The 27,801-nt window shown below is 42.8% G+C and overlaps 1 protein-coding gene across 1 annotated transcript in view; it reads right to left on the reverse strand.

Annotated features, from left to right (window-relative positions):
* The window catches only part of LOC145411023 (tyrosyl-DNA phosphodiesterase 1-like), a 281,158-nt gene that overhangs the window by 62,415 nt on the left and 190,942 nt on the right, over positions 1-27,801 (reverse strand). The window contains exon 8 of the mRNA XM_080281084.1: positions 3,598-3,722. Coding sequence (XP_080137210.1) covers positions 3,598-3,722 — 125 coding nt within the window. The remainder of the gene's footprint in view (positions 1-3,597; positions 3,723-27,801) is intronic.

The raw sequence follows: 27,801 nt of genomic DNA on the forward strand, positions 1-27,801 counted from the left end.
TTCTGTAACTGTAATTGAAACTGTCAACTTAAATAAACCTTCACCAAATAATTATGTAATTCACTGTAAGCAATTCAAACAAATAAAGTCTTAAACTTTATGTTTTCATATTATCTGTTTCCTTATTCAATCATTTCCACATCATCCACATCATCTCCCACATCATCCAAACAAACTGAGGGGCTGAAGCAACCAAAGCTCACGCAAGTGACTAGCAGAGCAACCGTAAACTAACGCTAGTGGTGCAGAACAAGCCCGCTGTGTTTGAATTTTCAGACATTCAGATTTTTGCGGTTAATCAAAATGAGAATGTTTTAGTAAAGCTTACAGTTAATGGCATATTACGGTTAACAGAATTCTGGATAAAAGAGACTCAACCGTATTATGTAGTTTAGTCATGACGACAAAAGGACTAGGGAGGGGGATTGTGTTAAGAAGTAAGAGTGTTAGTTAAGTGGTTCTGGAGAATTCCTGTTGATTCTTGCATTTGAGGTTACGAGTCAGAGTTGCCAGATACTCTGATGTTGTGAGTGGAGGTATTTCATAAAGTTATGCATTAATTCTTATTTGTTTCCTTTCTATAATGTTTTATTTGGATGACTATGTAAGTCATTTAATTTTAGTCTGTATGCTAAAGCATTTAGAGTGATATGTAATGTAAAAAAAAAAAAAATCTGGCATGTTTTGGATGTCTCTGATTTGGTAGTAGTAGTAGTTGTTCCCTAGGCAGTCTGGCCGAACAGCCCCGAGTTCCTAAGGAAGGTCATGGCCGAGACCGGGCTTTCCCACAGAGCTCTCAAGGAGTGTATATTGTCTTCTTGGCATAGGTGATAGTGTGCAATGCAGTCTTCCATAATGTGCTTAATGGTATGGGGTGCTGCGTTGCATCCTGGACAGGCATCAGCGACAGTCATCCAGCCTCTTCTGATAATTTAAGAGGGCTGGATGATGCCCACATCTCAGCTTGGCCAGGTGGACCCTGTCCTCACGAGGGAGATAGGATTCAAAAGGGTGGATATCGGGAGGCTGTGAATGCAGCTGTGTGTTGTCCTTCAGTGACTGAATGGAACAGCGAGTGATTTGAGTAGGATATGCTTCTGGAAGCAGGTATGAGGCGAGCGAGTGGGTTGAATTGACAGTATTTGTGTAGATATCATGTGCTGGGTGTTGTTTTGATGTTCCTTGGTGTGTTGGATGTGCTGCCATGTAGTGTCGTGGATGGTGTGGGTTTGTGGAGGCTGTGGTGAGAATCTGGGTGCCTCTCATGTCTACATGATCCTTGACTTTGAGGACTTTGGTTTCTTGGTGTAGGTGGTCTGTGGGTGTAGTAGCTGTGCAGCCTGTGGGTATTTTTAGGGCCTTCTTCTGTATGGTCTGTAGAGTGTTGTAGTGTGTTTTAGTGAGGTTAGAAGCCCAAGCAGGGCTTGCATAATTTATCACTGAACATATAGTTTGTATACTGTGATGGTGGATTTTTTGTTGTGTCCAAATGTTGTATGGGCAAGTGACTTCAAGGCACTGAGTCTTGGTGTTAATTTATCTTTAATGATTGTGATGTGTTGTTTAAATGACACTGATGTACTGTATGTTACACCAAGGATTTTAGGTGTGTGTATGTGGTAGGGGAGTGTTGTTTTTGGTGGGGTGTGGAATGTGAGTGTGTTCTGCTGTCCAGTTTGTGAGAAAGGTCGCTGTAGATATGGCTGGGGCTATTCTGAGCCTGTTTGTGGAGGACCATTCATGTAGCGTGTTGAGGTAAGGTTGGAGGATGTGCATGGCTGTATTTGCATTTTGGTGTGTACATGAGTTATGTCGTCTGCATAGGAAGCTATGTGTATCTGTGGTGTGTGGGGTGTGGGTATGTCATGCATGTATATGTTAAAGAGTGTAGGGGACAAAATAGATCCTTGGGGGAAGCCATTTGTGAAGTTTCTGATGTTCGAGGACTGACCAGCAAATGGTACGTGAGCACATCTGCCTGCTAAGTAGTTTGCCAGCCATCTTTTTGTGTTATTGTGCATGTTTGTGTTGAATATTTTGTTTGCGTGGTTGTGGCAGGGGATGGCATCAAAAGCTTTGCTAATGTCCAGTGTGACTAGGAGTGTTCTGTGTGGTGGCCTAGAAGAATTCATGCCATCAAAACTCTCTGTGTAAGGTCTGTAAGAAAAGTGTTTGTGGAGTGTAGTGGCCTTAAACCATGTTGTGATGGGGCTAGAGGGGTGCGAGGTGTAACTAGTTGTGGTACCAGTCGATCAGTGACTTTGGAGGGGATCCAGAGGAGTGTGATGGGGCAGTGTGAGGAAGGTAATGTGGGGGCCTGGAGTGGTGGCGTCTTCGCCGTGGGTATACCCCCCAGATGCTGTCGAAGCAGGTGAGGATGACAGCATGGGGGCCAAACCACTGCAAATCCCCCCAGCCCGTTATGGGGCCCGAGAACCTGGGAGTGGCTTCGGTCGCCCAGGGAAGTACCACATCTCTGATTTGATAACTGTAGATGCTTGAGTAAACTAAAATATTCGAGTGAAATGCAAGATTATATAGGGATGCGGGAGAGAATAAAGCAGTTGCAGTCAATTTTAGTTGTACTTGTGGCCTATGCTTGAGTAAACTAAAATATTCGAGTGTAATAAAAGATTATATTAGGACAGAGGAGAGAACAAAGCAGTTACAGTCAATTTTAATTGTACTTGTGGCCTTGTGAAAGTGTAGCTCTGGAGTTGTGAAGCTGACAGTGTAATCATTTGCTAAATAAAGACAACAAACATGAGAAGCTTGTGTTTACATACAACACCCTTGCTGATCTCCTATTGTACACCAAAAGGCTGCCTCTAGGGAGAACAACTCACTGAGCAATTTCCTTCCTATACTGAACTATTGCTGTTGGAGCCTATGGCAGTGTGGGAGGAGGATATAACAATGCTGTACTCTTGGTTGCATGAATTTTCATGAACCTTAAGTATGAGACGGAAATGAGTCTCCTTGGTTACTTGTGAAAATGCCCCTCCAAGCATTTTATTTTTGAATGTAAGGAAGAAGGAACCAAAGGCTTGAAGCCCCTCCAAGGAAAAAAATAAAACAATAAAAGCATCAAATTCAAGATCTGCTCATTTTGATATGCCTGGATAACTGCATTTTAAAGACTGGAAGTCTCTGGCAGTAGGAAATAAAGACAGAGGAAGCCAGTTCCAGAGCTGACCCATTGCATACATGAAAATGTTGAACTCTTGCGTTAAAGAGCTGGGCAGAAAAGGGCTGGCCATCAACTGTGCAAAAAGGGGTTAGGGAGCTTTGTCATGCTGAAGAGGGACACTATCATGTGGTGGCACTAATGTAACTAGACAGATCCACTACCCTGGGGCAAGTGTTTGCTTGCAATTGATAGATCTGTTCAATCAGACAGACTGGTGTTGCAAAACAATAATAACAACAAAAACAACATATGACCTTCAACCCTCTCCCTATCCCCCAAAAGAAGGACGAGGAGGAGTGCAGATGGAGGGGAACTTCAACCTGTGGTCCACTGGATTCATGTTCAAATAAGCCTGAGACCACAACAAAAAACAATAACAGCAACAAAAACGATATATCAGTACATACTGCAGATGACTGCTCAGCCACGTTTGTCTGTCATGGACGCCTGACTGATAAGGAAGGCAGGATCCTCCCATCCACCCCTGGCTGCTGTTACACACATCATCCTCACTTGGGTAGATGACATGTACCTGAAATACAATACAATAATCCCTCATTTATCCAGACATAATAGAACTAAAGGCATGTCCGGGTTGTGGCAACATCTGGATAATGAACGCTATCGACTATCTTACTTCTACAATGGAACACATTCTATCCATTTCTCCTTTCTCTGAAATCTCCATTCTAGGAGATTTCAATGTTCACCACCACCTTTGGCTCTCCTCTCCTTTCACTGATCCACCTGGTGAACAAGCCTACACCTTTTCTATCCTTAATGACCTAGAGCAGATTGTACAGCACCCTACCCGTATCCCAGACCGCCTTGGAGAGAGCTCCAACATACTTGACCTCTTCCTTACAACTAATCCTTCTGCTTACATTGTTAATCTTTTCTCTCCGTTGGGCTCCTCCGATCACAACCTTATCACCTTAACCTGTCCTATCACTCAGGTACAGCCTGTGGACCCTCCAGGGAAACGTCGCCTGTGGCATTTTGGAGCCGCGGATTGGGAGGCCCTCAGGCAGTACTTCTTTGATTTTCCCTGGAATGATTATTGCTTCCATGACTGAGAGCCATCTGAGTGTGCCTTGCGCATTACGGAGGTTATTCTCTCGGGCATGGAAGCATACATTCCTTTCTCATATCCTTTGACTAACGCAAGAAAGCCTTGGTTTAATCACGCTTGTTCTAATGCTGTCCGCAACAAGGAGAGGGCCTACAAAAGGTACCGGAGCCAACCCACCCCTGAATCACATCATCTTGACGTTTCTGCCCAGAATCGTGCTAAGTCTGTTCTTCGCTCTGCTAAAAATAATTTCATCTGTTCTAAATGCTCTCAACTCTCCAACTCGAACTCTTCCCGCTCCTTCTGGCACCTTGCCAAAAACCTTTCTAACAACTTTACCTCATCATCCTTCCCTCCTCTTTTCTACTCTGATGGTTCTGTAGCTATTTCTTCTACTGATAAAGCAGATTCCTCTATCACTTCCTGCCTCTGACTTCCTCATGGCTGACATTAAAATTTCTTCAGCTGATGTATTTTCTGCCATCACTGGCCTCAATACTAACAAGGCATATAGGCCTCATGGAGTCCCTCCTGTTGTTCTCAAGAATTGTGCTTCTGTGCTTACACCCTGCCTAGGCAAACTCTTTCACCTTTGTCTGTCAACTTGTACCTTTCCTTCTTGCTGGAAGTTTGCTCTCATTCAGCCAGTCCCAAAGAAGGGTGACCACTCCCAACCCTCCAACTATCATCCAATTGCTTTAACGTCCTGTATTTCAAAAGTTTTCGAGTCAATTCTCAGTATTAAAATTTTAAGGCATCTTTCCTATCACAACCTTCTTTCTGATCGTCAGTACAGGTTCCGTCAGGGACGCTCCACTGACGATCTTCTCACCTTCCTTTCAGACTCCTGGTCATCCTCCTTTCGGGACTTTGCCATTGCACTTGACACCTCAAAGGCTTTCAATCGAGTCTGGCATCAATCTTTAATTTCCAAACTGCCCTCTTACGGTTTCTATCCTTCTATCTGTGCCCACATCGCTAGCTTCTTTTCTGGTCGTTCTATAGCCGCTGTTGTAGACGGCCATCGTTCTTCTCCTAGATCTATCAACAGTGGTGTTCCTCAGGGCTCTAGCCTATCACCAACTCTCTTCCTTTTACTCATCATTGACCTTCTAAGCTGTACATCTAACCCTATCCATTCATACGCTGATGACTCCACCCTTCACCTTTCTATTTGGTTCCCGCAATGCCCATCTCAGCAGTTACTTCAATAAACAAGGGATGAGGCTATGGCACACCTAATGTCTGACTTGGCTTGAATCTCAGACTGGGGTAAAAATAATCTGGTTGTTTTTAATGCATCTAAGACTCAGTTCTTACACTTATCAACCTGTCAAAATCTTCCACAGGTATACCCACTAATGTTTAATAATATTCAGCTTAATCCTGCATCATCCTTGAACATGCTTGGGGTTTCATTTACTCGGGACTTATCTTGGAAAGATCATATTACATCTCTTGTAAAATCTGCTTCCAAGAGATTGGGTGTGCTAAGCCGACTCCGCTCTTTCTTTACCCCTGCACAATTGTTGACTCTATACAGGAGTTTTATCCGCCCCTGTGTGGAGTACAACTCTCATGTGTTGGGAGGCTCCCCACATACAACTCTTCTCAATAAGGTGGAGTCAGAGGCTTTTTGTCTCATTAACTCTCCTCCTCTTACTGACTCCCTTCAACCTCTGTCTCTTCGCTGCACTGTTGCATCTTTATCTCTTTTCTATCGCTACTTTAATGGTCACTGCTCCTCTGAACTGTCTGCATGCATTCCTCCACCTCTACGACGGGCACGTAGCACCCGTCTAGCAGCAAACTCTCATCCCTTTTCTGTCCAACTCTCTAATGCAAGAGTTAACCGTTACTCCCAGTCCTTCATTTATGCAACAGGTCAACTCTGCAACTGTCTCCCTCTGTCTGTATTTCCTGCTCCCTATGATCTCCAGTCTTTCAAACGCAGTGTGTCCAGGCATCTCAAAATGAATGGATCTTGAATTTGGCTCTCTCTTGTATTTTGTTTTTCTCTTGGAGGGAACTCTTATTGCGGGCTCATGGCCTTTGGTTCCTTCTTCCTCGCATAAAAAAAATAATAATAATAATCCCCAGACCCTACCTATAACCAACCTCCAATCTATACCTAACCGATTTGTACAGTACCTATGCTTAATATGGCAGTGTTTTGTGATCATTCAGGCATACAGTATTCAGACATCAAAACAGACATTGGAATATCCAGAGTAATGCTAAACACTAAGAAAACCATGCAGAAAAACCACTGAAAACTAAAAAATATCTTACCTTTACACTACTGTATGTATAATATCCCTCCTTATTATGGCAGTGTTTTCCAGTAATTCTGCCACATTTTGACATCAAAACATACATAGGATTATCCAAAATTATTTTCAACACCAAGAAAACCATGAAAAAAAAAAAAAAAAAAAAAAAACACTGAAAACCAAAAAACACCCTACCTATACACTACTGCATGTACAGTACCCCTCCTAATTTTGGCACTGTTTTTAGGTCAATCTGCCATATTTAGACATTAAAACACACACAGGAATATGCAAAGTAACATTAAACACAATGAAAACCATGGGGAAAAAAAAAACATTGAAAACCAAAAAACACCCTAACTATAGCCTACTACCTATACACCACTGTACGTAAAGTACCCCTCCTAATTTTGGCACTGTTTTCTGGTCATTCTGTCATACTGAGACATTAAAACACACACAATTATCCATATTAAGGCTAAACATCAAGAAGGCAATACATAAACAACAAAAATCCATGAAAAACCTGAAGACGGTTTGAAAATCAGTTATCTGTGACGAGTGATTGCTCCCAGGGCTCAAAAAAATTCCACAGCCAAATATGGTCTGTCCTTGCCTAATGTGGTTTGCTGAAATGCAATATTGCTCTAGCATGGCACAATTTTGCGGAAGGAAATAAACATTCTAACACAGGCACTGTTAGCGTAATGCATTAATTTGAACCAGGCGGGCTATGACGCGGTGTGTGTCGCGCAGCCTCACAATACTTGACGTCATCGCCCACCAATCATGCTTTGCCTTTCTCGCTCTCCCAGCCACCCAACCAGTAAGGACCCCCTTACCTTCCTCTCACCTCCCGCGTTCCCCATTTGGCCCACTCCTACCCACATCATCCTCCCCAGCTTGCCTTGTGTTGCGAGACTTTGAAGGATTTTTAGCGTGTACTCCCCCCCTACCTCATCTTTGGTGACGTGTGTCTGTTCTTCTCCTCACATAAGATATAATAAATAAAAAAGTCCTATTGACCTAATGTATTTTTTATAACCATATTAATGCTTTTGGGTGATGGGCGGGGGCACTCACCATCCACTCACTACATGTAGTGCTACTCACAGGTGTCAGCCCTTTCCTCCCCTCCGTCCTTCTTTCCTTCCTTCCTCTTCTGTCTTTCCTTCCTTCATTCTTTCCTCGTCCTTCTGCCCACGGGTGCCTTTACACTCCCTCTTCTCTCTTTCCTTTTTTCATTCTTTCCTCTTCCTTCTGCCTATGGGTGGCTCTACACTGAGTGACAAGCCAAATGGTTTCTTGTACACCAGGACACCATTTACTATGCTGAGTGGTAGCCATATAACCAAATTATGGCACCTGGTGGTTTACTGGGTAATTAAGGCACTCCAATCGGATTGAGCTGGTGAAGGTTTATATCCAAGAGGTGGTTGGGTTTATTGCTCATGTAATACCACTCAGGGATGAGTGAGGCTGGTCACTCTCATCTTAAATGTCAGGATCAAATTGCCTGGCACCTGGTTCCTGTGCTCCTCATGGGACAACGTAGGATTGGATGATGGATGGGTGGATTAATGCTTTTAGGTTTAAAATGGGGAATATGAAAAAGTTTTGCACCACAAGGGGGGAAAGAGTGGTCGGTGCGGAAGCAAATACCCGCGTTAGGAGAGGACAGACTGTATGCCATTGGGAACTGGTTATTTTGGTATGAATGGTATACCATCATCTTCGCCAGTGTTTGCAGTATAAGACAAGCTAATAAAAACACAAGAAACTGATAAGTAAAAGCACAGAAATGTAGTGAGAACAAAGTGTTCAGGAGTAAAATTTACCATCCTACTGCAAAATTTTGCCAGCAGCTTTCAAGAGTTAAGCATATGTCTAGATGCAGAATATCAGGAGCTTTCTCTATGATTCTGAGGAATTTCGATACAACCAACAGTAGTCAAATAAATCACAAAAAAAATTTAAAAACTCACAAGTCAGTGTTATCACCACGGAGGAGGGTAGGGGGACTGAGGGAGAGAGGGGGAAGCCAGGAAGATACGGAGGAGGGATGGAAGGTGGGGAGAAGCGAGGCTGTGGGCAGGATTCTCCGCCTTCTGTCACAAGGCCGACAGGCGCTCTTACCATAAATTTACTCATGGCTTGCGGTCTGTTAGATGCCGAGTGGCCATGTGGAAATACAACTCACAGTGACTGGGGGACTTTGGACATTTGGTAGAGAGGCGGACAGCCACTGTTACCAAACATGAACTTGTGGCTTGCGGTCTGTGTTACAATCTCAGGGGCAGTTAGAAAAGACTTAGCCCAGTGGCCATGTGACTTTGGACATTGGGTGGGGATGCGTACAGACATTGTAACACTCCTTGTGGGTTACAGTCGTATTACTCAAGTGCTGGAGGTTCACTGGGAGTGATCAGGTGTGCACACGATTTTAACTATTCAGTATTGGGACAGATGGATATTTTAGCTCTGGTTGTGGGTTACGGCCTACTTTCCACTCACGGCTCGAGCCCAGTGGCCCGATACTGAATGTTTGAACACTTCCGGCCGGCCGAAGTTCTCAGGGACTTTTACGTCTGGATAATAGCAAGTAAATGCAGATAATGGTTTAATAAAGCCAAGCTCCAGCATCTGGATAATGAACACATCCAGATAAATGAGGGACTACTGTACATGGTGAGTGAAGTGAGTGAAAGAATTATCGTGGCATAAGCCTACTGAGTGTGGGAAAGAAGATGTATGGAAGAATTATTATACAGAAAGTATGAGGGAGATCAAAAGTCCTAGTGAGTGATGAACAAGGTGGCTTTAGGAGTGGCAAAGGATGTGTGAATCAAATACAGGTATATCCTGACATACAATACATCTAGATGCGATACCCCAACTTAGCGATGGGCTTGACAATGGCCGCACCCCAGTTTAACAATGACGAACTCAAATGCATCATCACAGAGGGTGGTTACAGTGTGAAGCAGGTTTTGAATTTTGACAAGATTGGGCTCTTTTGGAAAAGAATGTCCTCAAGGACATTCCTTGCAACAGATTAAAAGTCTATGACAGGGTTCAAGGCCTCAAAGGACCGGCTTACATTGCTGCTCAGGAGCAATGCCGAGGGCAACCTCAAGTTGAAGCCGCTGTTGGTCTACCACTCCCAGAACCCCAGGGCTCGGGTGAGATATGTGAAGGAGAATTTATGGGAGATTTGGAAGTCAAACAACAAGGCCTGGCTGACTTCTAACATCTGTTCTTCCTATTTTCACTCCTACCGCTCTCGTGTCCTCAAGAGGTATTCCAGGGAGAACTTAGCCAACAGATTTCTCATGGTGGTAGACAATGCACCTGGCCATCCTCCCGTGATGAAGGACTGAACAAGCAACACAGAAGTGGTGTTCCTGCCCCCTACATTCTTGCTGCAACCCATGGACCAGGGGGTGATCGTGATGTTTAAGGCATATTACCTCCGCCACACTATGCAGCAGTTGGTGAGGGCTTTTGACAGTGACAACAAGACAACAATGCAAACATTCTGGAAAGGCTTTAATATACACCATGCCATAGAGAACATCAATGCTGCACGGCAGGAAGTTGGCCAGCCTACCATGAACGATGTGTGGCAGAAGCTATGGCTGGAGCGCGTTCACTCCTTCACCGGCTTCCCCAAGGACGTACAAGCTCCGCCAGTGCAACATGTGCGACAGGAAATTGCTCAACTGTCGCACGAGGCAGGCTTCAGGGAGGTCAACAAGGAAGACATGGAGGAGGTCCTGGAAAGATACAGGGAGGTGCTCAACAATGAGGAGCTCCTCAATATCGAGATTCGGCGGGTGCACCAGGGGACACAAGAGGAGGAGGTCATCCTTGAAGTGCCAGCCCTTAATATGAAAATTCTGAGGGAGATGGTGACCAACGTGGATGAGGTCACTGCGCTTAGGTGCACATATGACCCTCCCAAAACGAAGCAGGGACGCATCTGATCGGCTGGAGGAGGGGATGAAGGTGTAAAGGATGATGCTGGAGGAAAAGAAGAGGGCGGCAAGGCAGACTACAATCACTGCCTTCTTCAAACAGGCCCCCACCACACCAGTAACCCACAGGGGATCTCCCCAGCCCTCGACCAGCAGAGCATCTCCCCAGCCCTAAACCAACAGAGCATCTCCTCAGACATCTACCAGCACAGACACACCCAGGGTCTCCTCCTGCCAAGGATATGCTTGGTCCCCCGTGCTGGACCTCACCTCCAGCCAATCCCCATCTCCCGTGTCACTTGCATCTCCATTAAGGCACTCCGCCACTCCATCGCTACCTTCCACGCCCCAGTCTCCATCTCCAACACCACTTCGGCCACTGCCTCCGTCTCCCTCGCCACGACATGAGCCACCACATTTGTCTCCCTCACTACCTCAGAAGTCATCGTAGAGGTCTCCCTTGCCACCTCACCGGTCATCGCAGCTGTCTCCCTCACCATCTCCTCTGTCATCCCATCGCACTCCATCGCCACCCCCAGAGCCATCGCATCACACCCCACTGTCACCACCTGAGTCACCGCATCGCACCCCATCACCACCCCCAGAGCCAGTGCATCAGTCTACCGCTACCATCACCCCACCTCACCAGGTTCCCCCCCCCTACACTCTGACTCTCTCCCAGAGATGGGGTTTGGGGCTTTGAGGAGGATGAGTGAGTGCTAGGGAGTACCACATGTCCAGCAGTCTCAGGGGGGATAGCAAGGATAACGACCAGAACCGGACATGGACTTACAAGAAGTAAGTGATGAGAGGTGTCTGATATATTCTGACCAATTTTATTATGATTTTCAGATTTTATTTGTCAGTTTCATTGTTATTTACATATGTTAGGCTTAGGTTAGCTTAGGTTAGCTTCTTTTACAGCTGTTAGGTTATTTAGATTGCCTTTAAACTTGTTTTTGACCTCATCTGGGTGGATGTAGGACTTGGTTGGGGGGAAAATCCAAGGCTGAAAAAAGCATCCTTATACAGTACTTTACGTGTTAAATCTAGCCCAATATACAACACCCCGCCTTGCGATGGATTTCTACCTAACCAATTGCAACGTTAAACTGGGGTATACCTGTATTTGCAGTGGGACATATAGTGAAGAAGTAATGTGAGAAGGACAATACGGTGTTTATGGCATTTATGGATCTGGAAAAAGCATACAACAAAGTAGATGGAGAAGGATTGTGAAAGGTTTTGCGCATGTACAGTGTACATGGTAAGCTGCTAGGTGCCGTCAGGAGTTTTTATGATGATAGTGAGGCATGCGTAAGGGTAAATGGGCATCTAAATGAGTGGTTCACGATCAGTGTGGGTGTGCGTCAAGACTGTGTGATGCCCCCGTGGTTGTTCAACATATATATGGATGGGGTGATGACAGCAGTGAAAACACAAGCTATGGCGAGAGGATGGCGATGGTAATGAATGGTAATGGATGGAGTATCTCAAATTTATTGTATGCTGATGATGCACTGCTACTTGCAAATACTGGACAAGAGCTTGGTAGACTAGTGCATAGTTTTGTTGATGTCTGTGAGCATCACACCTGCAGAGCAAATGCATCTATCTATCTATTGCCAGAAGCCTTAATCCCGTAAGGGGTGGCCACAAACAAATAGCCTCCATATACCCCTATCCTCTTGTAAATGTAGAAAAGAGTAGTTATGTGATGGTTACTGAGAGAGAAGGCAACTCCCAGTGTGATGTTGCAGTGAATGGAAAGAGACTGGAATTGGTAAGAGAGCTCAAATACCTGGGTACAGTGACAAAAAAGAGGGGAAAATGTGCAAAAGAGGTTGAAAGTAGAGTGACTCAAGGAAGAAAAGTAGCTTGTGCTACGCAGGCCTTGATAAGAAACAGAGGCTTGATTGTTGCAGCTGCACGAGGCTTACATGAAGGAGTGTTAGTGCCAACTTTAACTTATGGATGTGAGACTATAATTTGGCATGAAAATAAAAAGTCAAGAGTGAGAGTAGTGGATATGGGACTGCTGAGAAATGTATGTGAGTACAGAGAGTGAATAGAATACGAAATAATGTGATACGTGAAAGATGCAGAGTGAGGAAATCTGTGGAAACCAGAATCGAAGTACTGAGATGGTAATGTCATGTGGAGAGAATGGACAACAAAAGAGTGGTGAAAAAGGTATATCTGAGCAAATCTGAAGGGAGGAGGAGGCAAGGTAGGCCAAGGACAAGGTGGAGGGATATAGTGGATGATTGTATGAGGAAGAGAAGAATGGAAGTTGGTGGGGCTAGGGGACTAACAAGAGATCGAGCTGGCTGGATGAGAAGAAGTGCATGATCAGGGATTTGGCACCCCTCTCTAATGTGACAGCATCTGGACTGGCTCTACCAAATGCATTTATGTGCAGCTACAGAATGTGGTGAAAGTATTTGGCATATCAGACAGAGCCAGGATTCTGGAGGCTTGAATGGTGAGTGAATAGAAATGTGGTCAACAGGAGTGGGCAAACTTGGGCTGTCTGGATGTTGCTACTCCTCAGTCTGCCCTAGGGCGGAAAAGGAGGACCGGATGATGATGATGATGATGATGATGATGATGATGATATACGGTATACAGAATATATATATACAGTACCCTCGCGTCCAGCACGGTAATATTGTCATGCATGGGTCACGTGTTGGACCAAAAACGTGTTGGACTAACAATAGAGTTTATGGGGAAAAATGAATTATGTCAGCAACCCTAGGAATAGTCACCCTAAATACCTACCATATACCTATACATATATTGGTACTATTGTAATTATAATAAATGGTACTGTGCTATGAATGATAACTAACCTTTTAGGATAGTGTTGGTGGGCTTGCTGGGAATGGAAGATGGTATCCAAGGCTGTAGTTAGTCCTACTGGGTCCCCGAAGGATGGCTGCTGGCATCACTAGCGAGTAATGGCTGTTGCTCCTCCTCAACCTCCCTCATAAATCCTTTGAAATCAAACGTCCCTCATAAATCCTTCGAAATCAAACCTCCCTCATAAATCCTTCGAAATCACACTCAGAATCACTATCTTCGTCCACAGCCATGGAAGGTCCTGCTTCTGCCTGTCCTAGCCCTGTAATCCTCGGCAAAGTGCATGCTTCTCACACTGTTGTCAGAGCCCCGTCTCGTGACTGTGGAAAGTGATCGCTGTCGCTGACTCAGTAGAGAATAAGGAGAAGCAACTTTGTTTATAAACTGGTATGCATGACGATGAGAAGGGTTTCAAAACGATTGATATTTATTCTAAAATATTAATATGTATTCAGTGTCAGACTAAATGTTCAATGCTGTAGTACGATACATTCTCTGTCGAGTCGCCTGGGTTTTGGTCACACTGTTTTCCCCGTCGTATGCTCGGCAGGAATCCATCCAGATGAATTCCAAATGCCCGTGGTATCGTCGGCAATTTTACCACGTTACCGTTCCGATTTACCATCGTATCCTCGGCAAACCTGGTATGAAGTGCCGTGTGATAGCCTTCAGCTGCCAAGATCTGGTCTTAAGTTTTTTATTATGATCACGTTGGCTTCATTCATGTCGTAGGCCTTGGCAATGTCAACTTTCCTCTCTCCTTTCTTCTTCCTCTCGATGCTTTCTAGATTGGTGGCCTGAGGGAGGTGCCGACGCTTCTTGGGGTTCTCAGAAGGCTTCCTAGGCATCATGAGCAGGGTAAAATGCAGTAACAAGGGCAGAAAATAGAGCAAGAAAAAAGCATCTTCCAATGCAATTATGCGACTGAGTGACACTGTGGCGGGAGAAATGTAAACAAAACATCACGTGACACCAGAAGCGTTTTTAATTGGGCGGCATCACGATCACGTCACGATAGCGGGCGGGGAAGGCTACTTGATCAGAAATTTTTCATTGGCTATCATCATCATGGGAATGTCCAGTATGACCATGTTGGACCGGGGGTGATCGTGCTAGAGTGAACTCTGCGGATTTCGCCCACTTCTCGGAGCTCTAAGCGTGCTATGCTAACACACTCGTGTTGCAGTAATTAAATCGTATTAAATAATACTAATTAATTGCTCCCTGTGCTGGACCCGAATCGTGCTGGACTAACGTGTGTTGGACGCGAGGGTACTGTATAGATATATATATATATATATATATATATATATATATATATATATATATACTGTATATATACTGTATATACATATATCATCATCATCATCAGCCGTTTGAGTATCCACTGCAGGACCAGCTCATCCCGACCGAAGTCGGGACGATACAGCGAATGTATCTCTGCCAAGTGGCTTAGGCTGTCTAGTAGAGATTGAATGTAGGGTGAGAAGTGCTTGTAAGTGTAACTGTAGTGCTGGAGTGGCTTTGGATGTGTGTGTAGTCTGTGAATCAAGTGTTATCGGCCGACTGGGTGCAAGCATACTTTACAGTAAGCGACACTGGTTCAATCACAGCACCCCTTGTGTCCGCCAATGCAGTACGTGGCTGGGTGAACACTTCCAAAGTTTATTACCCGGGCGGGGCGCGAACCCTGGTTCATCTGTGTACGAAACGCACACTCTACCACTGTACCACAGAGTCTCCCGGCACATTTGTGCCGGGAGAGGGTTGGTGATAGCCAATACCCTCTTCAGGCACAAAATGATTCACAGGTATACATGGCGAGTGATGAGAAGGGTGGATGGTGACCTGAATGAAAGGAAGGCAATGATTGATTATGTGTGTGAGAATGATAGGATGCGAAGATGTGTAATGGATGCAAGAGCTTATAGAGGTTGGGGGAGTGGACTTTCTGACCATTACATCGTGGTGGCCAGAATCAAGGTCCAAGTAAAATGGAAAGAAAGAAGAAGGGATGGATGGGAGGAAGAAGTATATGCAAGGAGAGTGGAAAGGTTACAAGAGAATAAGAAAAAGGAAGAATATAAGAGAGAGGTGGAGGGACGATTGGGCAAATATGAATTGGAGCAGATGGGCGACGTGGAAAGTGTGTGCAGGATATTCACAGAGGAAATATGTGCAGCATGTGAGATGGTGTATGGGGTGAAGAGAAGACGAAAGTGGGTGCAAGGAACAGCATGGTGGAATGAAGAGGTGAGACAGGCTGTGGCACAAAAGAAGAAAGCACACAATGAATGGATGAGAAATAGGGGTGTGGAAGAAGTTGAGAGGCGGAAGAGAGAGTTATTTGTAGAAAGAAAGAGAGAGGTGAAAAGATTAGTAAGAGAGAGTAAGAAGAGAGTGGATGAGGAATTTGGAAGGAATTTGAGTGTCAAGTGGAGGGACTGTAAGTAAATGTTCTGGAAAGAGGTGACGAGAGTAAGACAGGGTGGAAGTGAGGTTAGCAGGGGAGTGAAAGATAAAAATGGTAGATTACTAGTGGAGAAGGAAGAAAATTAGAGCAGATGGAGAGAACTCTTTAAGGAATTGTTGAACACAGAGGATGGAAGTAATGTGAGTATAAGTGGCTGGGGAATGGCTGGGAGAAGGAGGGAGGTGAGAAGACAGGAAGAAATCAGTAGGAAAGAAGTTTTGGAAGCAATGAAGAAAGTTAAATTGGGGAAAGCCCCAGGAATTGATGGAGTGTGTGGTGAAATGATGAAGCTTGGGGGAGAGATAGTAGTAGAATGGATGTGGAAGATGTGCAGATTGGCCTGGGAGGAAGGTAAAGTCCCGGAGGATTGGAAGTCAAGTATAATTATTCCCTTGTACAAAGGAAAAGGGAAAAAAGAAGTGTGTGGTAATCATAGAGGTATTTGTTTTCTTAGTATAATAGGAAAAGTGTATGGTAGGATACTTATAGACAGAGTTAGAGAAACAACAGAGGAATTAGTTGGAGAAGAACATGGAGGTTTTAGGAAGGGACGAGGTTGTGTAGATCAGATATTCATTCTTAGATCTTTAGTGGAAAAGTGTCTAGAGAAGGAAAAGAAGTTGTATATGGCTTTCATGGATTTGGAGAAAGCATATGACAGGGTGGATAGACAAGGATTGTGGAATGTATTAAGAATATATGGAGTGGATGGGAAGTTGTTGAATGCTGTGAAGAGTATGTATGAGGGTGCTAAGGCTGCAATGCATGTGGATGGTGAAATAAGTGAATTATTCTCTTTGAAGGTTGGGTTGAAACAGGGATGTGTCATGTCTCCATGGTTCTTCAATTTGTACATGGATGGGGTAATAAAAGAGGTACAAGGTAGGGTTGTGGATGTTGGAGTGGCCCTGGTGAGAGAGGATAGTGTTTGGAAACTCCCTGTACTGTTGTTTGCAGATGATACTGTGTTGTTAAGTGAAGATGAAGGGGAGCTGCAAGGCTTGGTGGATGAGTTTGGGAGAGTGTGTAAGAAACGGAATCTAAAGGTGAATGTAGGGAAGAGTAAAGTGATGGTCTTTGAGAGAGGTGAAGTCTGTGAATGTACAGCGAGGTTGGATGGTGAGGAATTGGAAAATGTGAGTAGGTTTAAGTACTTGGGTAGTGTGATGAGTAAGGATGGAGGTTTGGAGGGTGAAGTGCTTGAAAGGGTACAGCAGGGAAGAAAGGTAGCTGGTTCTTTGAAAGCAGTGATAAGAAACAGGGAAGTGAGCATGGAAGTGAAAAAGTTACTACATGACAGTATTGTGATACTAACTCTACCATATGGAAGTGAAGCTTGGACGCTGTTGGAAGGACGCAAGTCAAGAGTGTGAGCATTATATATATATATATATATATATATATATATATATATATATATATATATATATATATATATGAGGCGTCTAGAACCAAAGGGGCATCGGCGCCAAAATATACTTTTGAGTTATGACGCTTTAAAGTTGTGTTTATGGTAACATCATAGCCAGAAGGCAATAAACAAACCTTTTATGCATCAAAATGATCATCAGTGCCTATGCTCTACATGTAAAGCCAAAAAACAAAACAATAATAACCGTAACCACAAAATAGGCAGTAAACCAAACCCCCAATTTATAAGTGGGCATAATAACATATTGTAGGGATTTAAAAACATAGCAGAAAAAACATCAACGAATGTATTAATGTACAAAACTTTATTAACTGAAGATTCCAGTTCACTTAATATTAATAAACGAATAATTATTACTGTAATTTCATGTTTTTTACAACTAAAACTGAAATCAATGCAGTTATTATTTTTCCTCTACCATTATATTTTGAAATAATAACACTAAAAAAAAAAAAGTAGTGTAGTGCTTACGTAAATTGAGAAGGGGCAGTGGGGGGTTAAATGGTGGGGTCGTCATCTAGGAGAACGACATCCAACTCTCCTCCTCGGTGCCACGCCCCCTCCCGCTGTCTCCCCTCACCACTCTCTTTTCCTCTTTCTTTCTACCTTTTTCCACTTCTCCACACACTTCTGACACTTACGAGAGGTTATTGGCACCACTTCCTCACTGTAACTATGTGATGAACTCATCTTGTCACCCCTCCTTCAACCCCAATAACAACTCATCTTGTCACCAATAATCCACGATAAATGGGGTAAAAATCCAATACGTAATAATTATACACCTCAGTGAACACGATAAGGAAGCCTCATCGTCACACCGGGCGGGCCACACGCTTGCTGATTGGCTGCTCTGGGGGAGTGGCAGAAAGTGAGAATGCTGATTGCTTTGGGCTGTGTGGCTTAGATGCCTGCCTGCTCTGATTTGTTCGCCCGGCAACATGGACAAACCCATGTGACTTTGAGCCCCTCTACCACTGACCAGAAGGCCGAATCTTGTATGGCAACCAGTGCTGTCACTGAGAAGAGGGTTAAGCCTGTTGTCTCCCCTACCTAACTCAAAACCAGTATATTGGTGGGGATGCCCCTTTGGCTCTAGACGCCTCATATATATGTATGTATATATATATATATATATATATATATAAAGTATATATATCATCATCATCATCATCAGCCATTTGCATATCCACTGCAGGACTGGCCTATCCCGACCGAAGTCGGAGCAATACAGCCAATGTATCTCTACCAAGTGGCTTAGGCTGTCTGGTAGAGATTGTATGTTGGGTGAGAAGTGCTTGTAAGTGTAATTGTAGTGTTGGAGTGACTTTGGATGTGTGTGTAGTCTGTGAACCAAGTGTAATCGGCCTGCGCAAGCCGACTGGGTGCAAGCATACTTTATAGTAAGCGACACTGGTTCAACCACAGCACCCCTTGTGTCCGCCAATGCAGTATGTGGCCGGGTGAACACTCTCAAAGTTTGTTACCCTGGTGGGGCGCGAACCCTGGTTCACCCGTGTAAGAAACGCACACTCTACCACTGTACCATAGAGGCTCCACAGTATGTATGTATTCATGTATATATATATATATATATATATATATATATATATATGGGTATGTGTGTGTGTGTGTGTGTGTGTGTGTATTTACCTTATAGTATTTACCTAATTGTGACATACAGGAAATGAGCTACGCTCGTGGGGTCCCGTCTCCGTTTCTCAGTAAGTCAAATTTAGCTTTAAACTCGTTTAAGTTTTTAGACTGGACGATCTCTTGTCCACGCTATTCCACAGGTCTATACATCTATAAGAAAAACTTTATTTCTTGATATCCTTCAAGCAGCTTGGCTTCTTCAGTTTCATCCCGTGTCCTCTTGTTACTCTCTTATCCCATAAAAACAGATCTTCTTTGTCAATTTTATCTACTCCCATCATGGTCCTGAACACTGCAATCATGTCGCCTCTCTTTCTTCTTTCTTCTAAGGAAGGCAACTCCAGCTTTTACAGCCTCTCTCTGTACAACAGATCTGACAGACTGCGGATCATTTTAGTTGCTGTTCTTTGTATTCTCTCAATCTTGTTCATATCTATCTTTTTGTTTGGGGACCATACTATCGCTGCATATTATAACCTGGGGCGGATCATGGCCACTATCAATTTTTTCATCATCTCCTCATCCATATAATGAAATGATACTCTTATGTTAGTCAAGAGTTTATACGTCTCTCTAATTATCTTGTTAATGTGTTTTTCAGGTGAAAAACTATCTTGGACCAGCACTCCCAAATCTTTCTCCTCTCTCATTTTTGCAATTAATTCATTACCCAACAAATAATTCAGTGATGGCCTCCTGGTACTTTTACCCATTTCCAATATTTTACATTTCTTTACATTAAATTTCATTTCCCACATCTGGCTCCAATCATGTAACCTATCCAGATCCTCCTGCAGCATTTTACAATCCCCCACAACCTCTACCTTCCTCAGGATCTTTACATCATCAGCAAACAGACTTGCATAAATGTTCACTCCATCTACCATACCTATCTATCTATTGCCAGACGCCTCAATCCCGTTTGGGGTGGCCACAAACAAATCGCCTCCACATCACCCTGTCCCCCGCCATTTCACTGCTCTGCTCCCAACTCACACCCCCCTCTCTCATATACCTCTCCATCCCATCCCTCTATCTCATCCTCGGCCTCCCCCTCCCTCTTCCCCCCCTCCACCTCACTCACATACACTCTCTTCGTCAGTCTTTCATCCTCCATCCATATCATTTACGTAAATCAGGAACATTACTGGCGCCAACACAGAGCCTTGAGGGGCTCCACTTGTTACTTCACTCCATCCAGACATCCTATTCTTTATTACTGTCCTCATTTGTCTGTCTCTCAAAATGTCTCTCATCCATTCCAGGAGTTTCCCCTTCAGTCCTCCTATATATTCTAGTTTCCACATTAGTCTCTTATGAGGTACTATGTCAAAGGCCTTCTCTAAGTCTAAGTACACACAATCCACCCAACCATCTCTCTCCTGTACCACGTCAATCGCTCTTGAGTTAAAGCTCAACAAGTTAGAAACGCATGACCTTCCACTTCTGAATCCAAACTGGCATTCAACCAAAATATTCATCTCTTCTAGATATTTTATCCATCTGTCTTTCATGATTCTCTCACACAATTTTGCGACCATGCTGGTTAGAGACACTGGTCTACAATTCAGGGGTTCTTCCCTGTTTCCTCCCTTATAAATTGGTACCACATTTGCCCTCTTCCATTCTTGTGGTACTTTCCCCTCTTCCAAAGAACACACGCTTAAACTGTGGATTTTATCCGCCAGTTGTTCTCTGCATTCCTTCAGTACCCAATTAGAAATTCCATCAGGTCCTGGGGCTTTCCCTACATCTTGAATTTCCAGTAATTTATACACTTCCTGCACCTCCACTTTTATATCTTTTAGCACCAGTACATTTCTAATCACTCCCTCCCCTTCCACAAACTCTTTTTCATGAGTGAAAACCGGTTTGGAAACATTTGTTTATTAATTCAGCTTGCACTGCTGCATCTTTATAGACCTCTCCTTTTACTTTCAGTTTGGTGATTCCTTCCTTTCGTTTCAATTTGCCATTAACAAATCTATAAAACAGTTTAGGTTCATCCTTGCATTTGTCTATTATACTTTTTTCAAAATTCCTTTCTTCTTCTCTACATATTCTTGTGTATTCATTTCTAGTTCTTTTATATTCTTCCTTTGTTCTGTTGTTATCTTTCTTTCTCCAGTTGTTCCATGCCTTATCTCTCTCTTTTTTGGCTATCATACACCTTCTATTAAACCACTCCTTTTTCCTGTTTTCTTTCCCCTTTACTCTTGGTACAAATTTTTCCACTCCCAAATTATAGAGGTCTAGAAAGATATCCCACTTCCTCTGTATCTCTCTTGTTTCTCTGAATTTTCTCTAATCTGCAATGTCAAAAAATTTTCTCAATCCTGTAAAATCTGCTTTCCCAAAGTTGTATCTTCCCTGCCTGTGAAGCTCGTCTCTTGGCTCGAGGTTCCGTATTATCATCTGGAACTCAATGACCACATGATCACTTTTTCCTATAGGACAGAAGTACAGTACTTAAATGATTCTATTACATCGGGTTCTTTGGTAAAAAGTAAATCTAACCTTCCTGATTGGTCCTCATATTGGAACTGCGTCTCTTCTTTGACCCACTGTGTCATCACATTATTCATTATTATATTTAATAATATAGTGCCCCACGAATCTTCGCTGCCTCCTGAGTCCCATTCCTCCCAGTTCGCTTCTTTACAGTTAAAGTCACCAACCAAAATTATGTTTTTGTTTTTTTCAATTATTTTTTGTAAATAACTAGCCATATCTGACAATATCTCCTGGTATTCGTCATCATTCCATGATCTCGTCTTAGGGGGTACATACACTACCGCCGTATCTCTCTTGCCATTCTCTCCAGTTTCTAATTTCATATATATCACTTCAGCCCTGCCTTCTCCCATTTCCACGGTATCTACATTTATGTTGTTCTTCACTGCTATCATCACTCCTCCTCCCGTTTTTTCTTTTCTATCTCTTCTCCACAGTTTGTATTTACCATCTCCCAAATGAACATCAATATCTTCTCTTAATTTGGTCTCTACAAAGCACATGACATCAGGTTCATGTTCTCTCAAGAAACTGTTTATTTCAAGCTTTGCCGATATTAAACCATCAACATTAGTATATACCACCTTCAAATTGTTTTTGATGTTTTTTATACCCTCTTCTCTCCTTCTCTCTGTCGGTACCACTTCCTCAATTTCTGATCTTTCATAGCCATCCCCCTTAGTTTCCATCACTTCTATTTCCTTACATACCACTTCCTTATTTTCATATCCATCACTCTCCCAAAAAAAAGTATTACAGTCAACCCTTGGCTATCACGAGTAATTGGTACCCTAGGCGACCCGCCACAGCCAAAATCGCGATAGCCATACTTAAGAACTAATGGGAAAAATTCTAATTGGTTCCCCGACCTCCAACTTTACCCCAACCTTACCCTATTTTCATATCTCCTTCACTAAAATACCTGGGATTACAAACCAATGCCGCAAATTAACAACAGTACAGTACATAAAGGTTATAAATAAAACAGAATTAACTGTAATAAGCCATTTTACTTAACATTTTTGGAGAGGATGAGGGGCTTGGGTTGGTTGAAGGGGTTCCGAGGCTGGGGTGGAGTATTACTGGCCACCCCTCCGACGTTCTATCTCGTCTAGGAATTGATCAGCTTCATCAGGAGTCTGGAAGGGACCCTGAGCATAAGGCAGGTTCTTCCTCTTCCTCACTTGCCGTCCTGGGTTAGCCGCGTTACGTGCACCAATGGTAGGAGGGTTGGATGGGGTATTGGTGGCCATTGTGGTTGAACAATAGGTCTTCACGGCTATAGTTGCTGTCGACTGGTAACGCTGACTCTCTCTGAACCTTGGCAGGAAGGATGGGTAGCTGTAACCATGTCTTGGGCCAATCAGCGCTCGGGTAGCCTGTGACGTCGCGACAATCACGGCACAAGTATACGCATGGGCGGAGCCCGCGCGATTTGAATGTTTCTGGCCGACCATCGTCCGCGATAGCAGTATTTGAGGTCGTGATAAAGGTAATCGTGTTGCATTTCACCTGTCCTTGATAGCCATGAAACGCGATAGCAAAACCCGTGATAGCCAAGGGTTGACTGTACATTCTTCCTCTGTCCTCTTATCATTTTTTTCCTTTACTTCTTCCTTCAATGATTTTAAAACTTCTCTTTCTTCTTCATTCAGATCTTTTCTTATTATAATATTTTCCATCCCTGCCTCTTTGCTTAGTTTCCAGGTCACGTTAAGTATATCATATACTACACTTCCTGATGACAACTTGACTCTCACTGGTCTTGTTTCCCCTTTCTTATAAAGCTCTATCCTCCTTACTTCCTCAATTTCTTTTACCCACTTGTCTCCTTCGGGGTCAATCTTGCCTAATATTCCTCTCACCATGTTCGTGTCTCTCTCGAGTCTTGCGAACCTAACCTTTTCTTCCTCTTCCCTGTTTCCAAATACTACCACACATCTGTTCCTTTCTACAGTTTCTCTCACTATTTTCTCTTTTTTCTTCAGTATTTTCACTACATTTTCTTCCATTTTTTTCTTGTTCATTTCCCTTTCTTCCTGGATGATTTCTCTTAAGCTCACCACTTCTTTCTGTTCTTCTTCTACGTGTGTCCACTTTGCCTTATGCCCTTTTAATACACTACTCATCTTCTCCGTTTTAATAGTACTCTCTAGTAGTTTTTTCCTCAATTCGATATTTTCACGCTTCAAATTCCTTATCTCCTCATTCGCCGTCTCACTGGATTGGATCAGACTCTGTATAGCAATCCCCGTATTTTCAGACATGTCCTTTAACAACAGATTCTCCACTTTATTTTCAAGTTCACTAATCCTCATAATCAATGTTTTAACCAGATCCATGACATTAGTATTTCTATCAAATCCTGGAAATTCGAGTCCCTCAATGTTTACATTAACGGCCATGTTTGATGTTCGTTACAGTACCAAAAACAGCTGTTAATGAAAATACTATAAACAATCATGTATACTCTTGTCAATAAATCTTGACATTTTTGGTAGTCTATATTAACTTACAGTATTTAAAACTTAAAACAAGACCATAGGTGACAGGACAAACATAATTCCTGGAAACTACTTAAGGTTTGCAGCGGTGGCTGGGTCTGGAAGCAGTCAAAAGACGTCTGCTCGCTGTGTGTATTCCTAATTGTTCTTACCTAATTGTATCTTTACAGGAATGAGTCAAGCTCGTACTGTCCCGTGTCTTAAACCATATTTATCGTACATATCTTTAAATTTGTGAATTGTTTTGGCACACATTATTTCATTTGGTAGTGCATTCCACTGATCAATTGCTCTATATGGGAAACTAAATTTCCTTACGTCTTTATCACCTCTATTCATGCAATTTTTTGCTGTGTCCTCTTGCTGATGCTTCCCCATACGTTAAGTAATCATTTATGTCTATTTTCTCCTTCCCTGATATGCACTTATATAGCATAATCATGTCACCTCTTTTCCTTGTCTCCTGTAGTGTTCCTAGATTCAGTTTATTTAGTCTTTCTTCATAGCTCAGATCCCTTAAGCTTGGTACCCATCTTGTAGCGGCCCTTTGAACTTTTTCAATCTTGTCTATGTGTTTTTTGAGATGAGGACTCCAGACTACTGATGCATACTCCAGGGTTGGTCTGATGAATGATGTTATTATCTTTCTTAGCATGTCTTCATTTATGTATGTAAATGCTATTCTCATATTGGCAAGCAGTGTATACATGTTCTGTACCTTCTCACTGATGTGGTCAGCCAGAGTATGTTCTTACCTTACCTTACCTAATTGTTCTTACCTAATTGTATCTTTACAGGAATGAGTCAAGCTCGTACTGTCCCGTGTCTTAAACCATATTCATCGTACATATCCTTAAATTTGTGAATTGTTTTGGTACACACTATTTCATTCGGTAGTGCATTCCATTGATCAATTGCTCTGTTTGGGAAACTGAATTTAGTGTTGCTAGATTCAGTTTATTTAGTCTTTCTTCATAGCTCAGATCCCTTAAGCTTGGTACCCATCTTGTAGCGGCCCTTTGAACTTTTTCAATCTTGTCTATGTGTTTTTTGAGATGAGGACTCCAGACTACTGATGCATACTCCAGGGTTGGTCTGATGAATGATGTTATTATCTTTCTTAGCATGTCTTCATTTATGTATGTAAACGCTATTCTCATATTGGCAAGCAGTGTATACATGTTCTGTACCTTCTCACTGATGTGGTCAGCCAGAGTATGTTCTTACCTTACCTTACCTAATTGTTCTTACCTAATTGTATCTTTACAGGAATGAGTCAAGCTCGTACTGTCCCGTGTCTTAAACCATATTCATCGTACATATTCTTAAATTTGTGAATTGTTTTGGCACACACTATTTCATTCGGTAGTGCATACCATTGATCAATTGCTCTGTTTGGGAAACTGAATTTAGTGTTGCTAGATTCAGTTTATTTAGTCTTTCTTCATAGCTCAGATCCCTTAAGCTTGGTACCCATCTTGTAGCGGCCCTTTGAACTTTTTCAATCTTGTCTATGTGTTTTTTGAGATGAGGACTCCAGACTACTGATGCATACTCCAGGGTTGGTCTGATGAATGATGTTATTATCTTTCTTAGCATGTCTTCATTTATGTATGTAAACGCTATTCTCATATTGGCAAGCAGTGTATACATGTTCTCTACCTTCTCACTGATGTGGTCAGCCAGAGTATGTTCTTACCTTACCTTACCTAATTGTTCTTACCTAATTGTATCTTTACAGGAATGAGTCAAGCTCGTACTGTCCCGTGTCTTAAACCATATTCATCGTACATATCCTTAAATTTGTGAATTGTTTTGGCACACACTATTTCATTCGGTAGTGCATTCCATTGATCAATTGCTATGTTTGGGAAACTGAATTTCCTTACGTCTTTATCACCTCTCTTCTTATGCAGTTTTTTGCAGTGTCCTCTTGCTGATGCTTCTCCATATGTTAAGTAATCATTTATGTCTATTTTCTCCTTTCCTGATATGCACTTAAATAGCATTATCATGTCACCTCTTTTCCTTCTCTCCTGTAGTGTTGGTAGATTCAGTTTATTTAGTCTTTCTTCAAAGCTTAGGTCCCTTAAGCTTGGTATCCATCTTGTAGCGGCCCTTTGAACTTTTTCAATCTTGTCTATATGCTTTTTGAGATGAGGACTCCAGACTACTGATGCATATTCCAGGGTTGGTCTAATGAATGATGTTATTATCCTTCTTAGCATGTCTTCATTTATGTATGTGAATGCTATTCTCATATTTGCAAGCAGTGTATACATGTTCCGTACCTTCTCGCTGATGTGGTCAGCCGGAGATAGTCTGTTACTGATAATCACACCTAGGTCTTTCTCTCTTTCTGATGTGTATAGGGTTTTATTTCCTAACTTATAATCCCAATCAGGTCTTTTTCCACTTTTACCAAACTTGATTACATGACACTTGTCCACATTGAATTCCATTTGCCATGTACTATTCCATTCATGAAGTTTATTCAATTCTTCTTGTAGCTCTTTAAAAGAGTCTGTGTTAGTAATTCTCCTTTGTATTTTTGCATCATCTGCAAACATATTCAGATAGCTCTCATTTCCAGTGTTACTGTTTATATCATTTATATACACTAAAAACATGATTGGTGCCAGCACTGAACCCTGTAGTACTCCACTAGTCACTTCTTTCCATGATGAGTAGTTTCCTCTTAGTACTGTCCTCATGTGTGTGTGTGTGTGTGTGTGTGTCTGTGTGTGTGTGTATGTGTGTATTTTGGGCAGCCGAAACTACACATTAAAATCGCATGAAAATTGGCACAAAAATCGCAAAAAATTCGCTGATGTGAAAAATTTTGGTCTCATCACAATTGAAAAACTTTTACTATATTTATTAAGCGATCACATTTTGACCAAAAAAGGCCGCCCCAGGTGCACGGCATAGGATCTCCATAGAATTTATTGCCCATAGGTCTATTCTATCTATTGCCAGATGCCTTAATCCTGAAAGGGGTGGCCACAAATCGCCTCCATGTCACTCTGTGCCCTGCCATTTCATTGCCCTGCTCTCAGCTCACACCCCCCTCTCTCATATACCTCTTCACTCCCTCCCTCCATCTCATCCTTGGGCTCCCCCTCCCTCTCCCTCCCTCCACCTCACTCACATACACTCTCCTCATCAGTTTCTCACTCTTCATCCACTCCACATGCCCAAACCACCCTAATGTGCTTCTCCTACAGCGTCCTGTCACATCCACATCCATACCACACTGCTCCTTCACTTCCTCATTTGTCAGCCTGTCTCTCCATGTGACTCCACATTCATTCATTCATTCATTGCCAGATGCCATGTATCCCAAACGGGGTGGCCAAGGCTTAGAGTTAATTGTTTTACAGGGAGGGGCACTAATCCTCCACCAACCCCACGTGACACGTAGGGAGAAACCACATGCTCCTCTCAAATACCCGTATTTCGTGGCAAGTTAGACGCTGCAGTGTGAAAGACGCACCCTAATTCTGGAAGGGAAGTTCTGAGAAAAAAAGTGTCTTGACCAAGACTACAGAAAGGTTGCTTTATATGAGTATTTTTCAATAAAATACACACTCACCTTTCAGAATCTCTGTTCAGTACTGTACATCTCTCTTTGGTTTCTTTATTTTTATATAAAAGAAGGGTACAAGACATGAAAACAAACAATCCCTTCCTTATGTAATGTTACTGGATTCCATGACACTATATTAACACATTAGAGTCTCTCGTCAATACTATATCTATATGTTTAGTGTCTTTATGGAGGGTGAAAGACTGACGAAGAGAGTGTATGTGAGTGGGGTGGAGGGGGTGAGAGGGAGGGGGAG

This window comes from Coenobita brevimanus, chromosome 87, assembly GCF_032717465.1.
Source record: "Coenobita brevimanus isolate Jiangsu-jjx chromosome 87, ASM3271746v2, whole genome shotgun sequence".
Classification (NCBI taxonomy): Eukaryota; Metazoa; Arthropoda; class Malacostraca; order Decapoda; family Coenobitidae; genus Coenobita; species Coenobita brevimanus.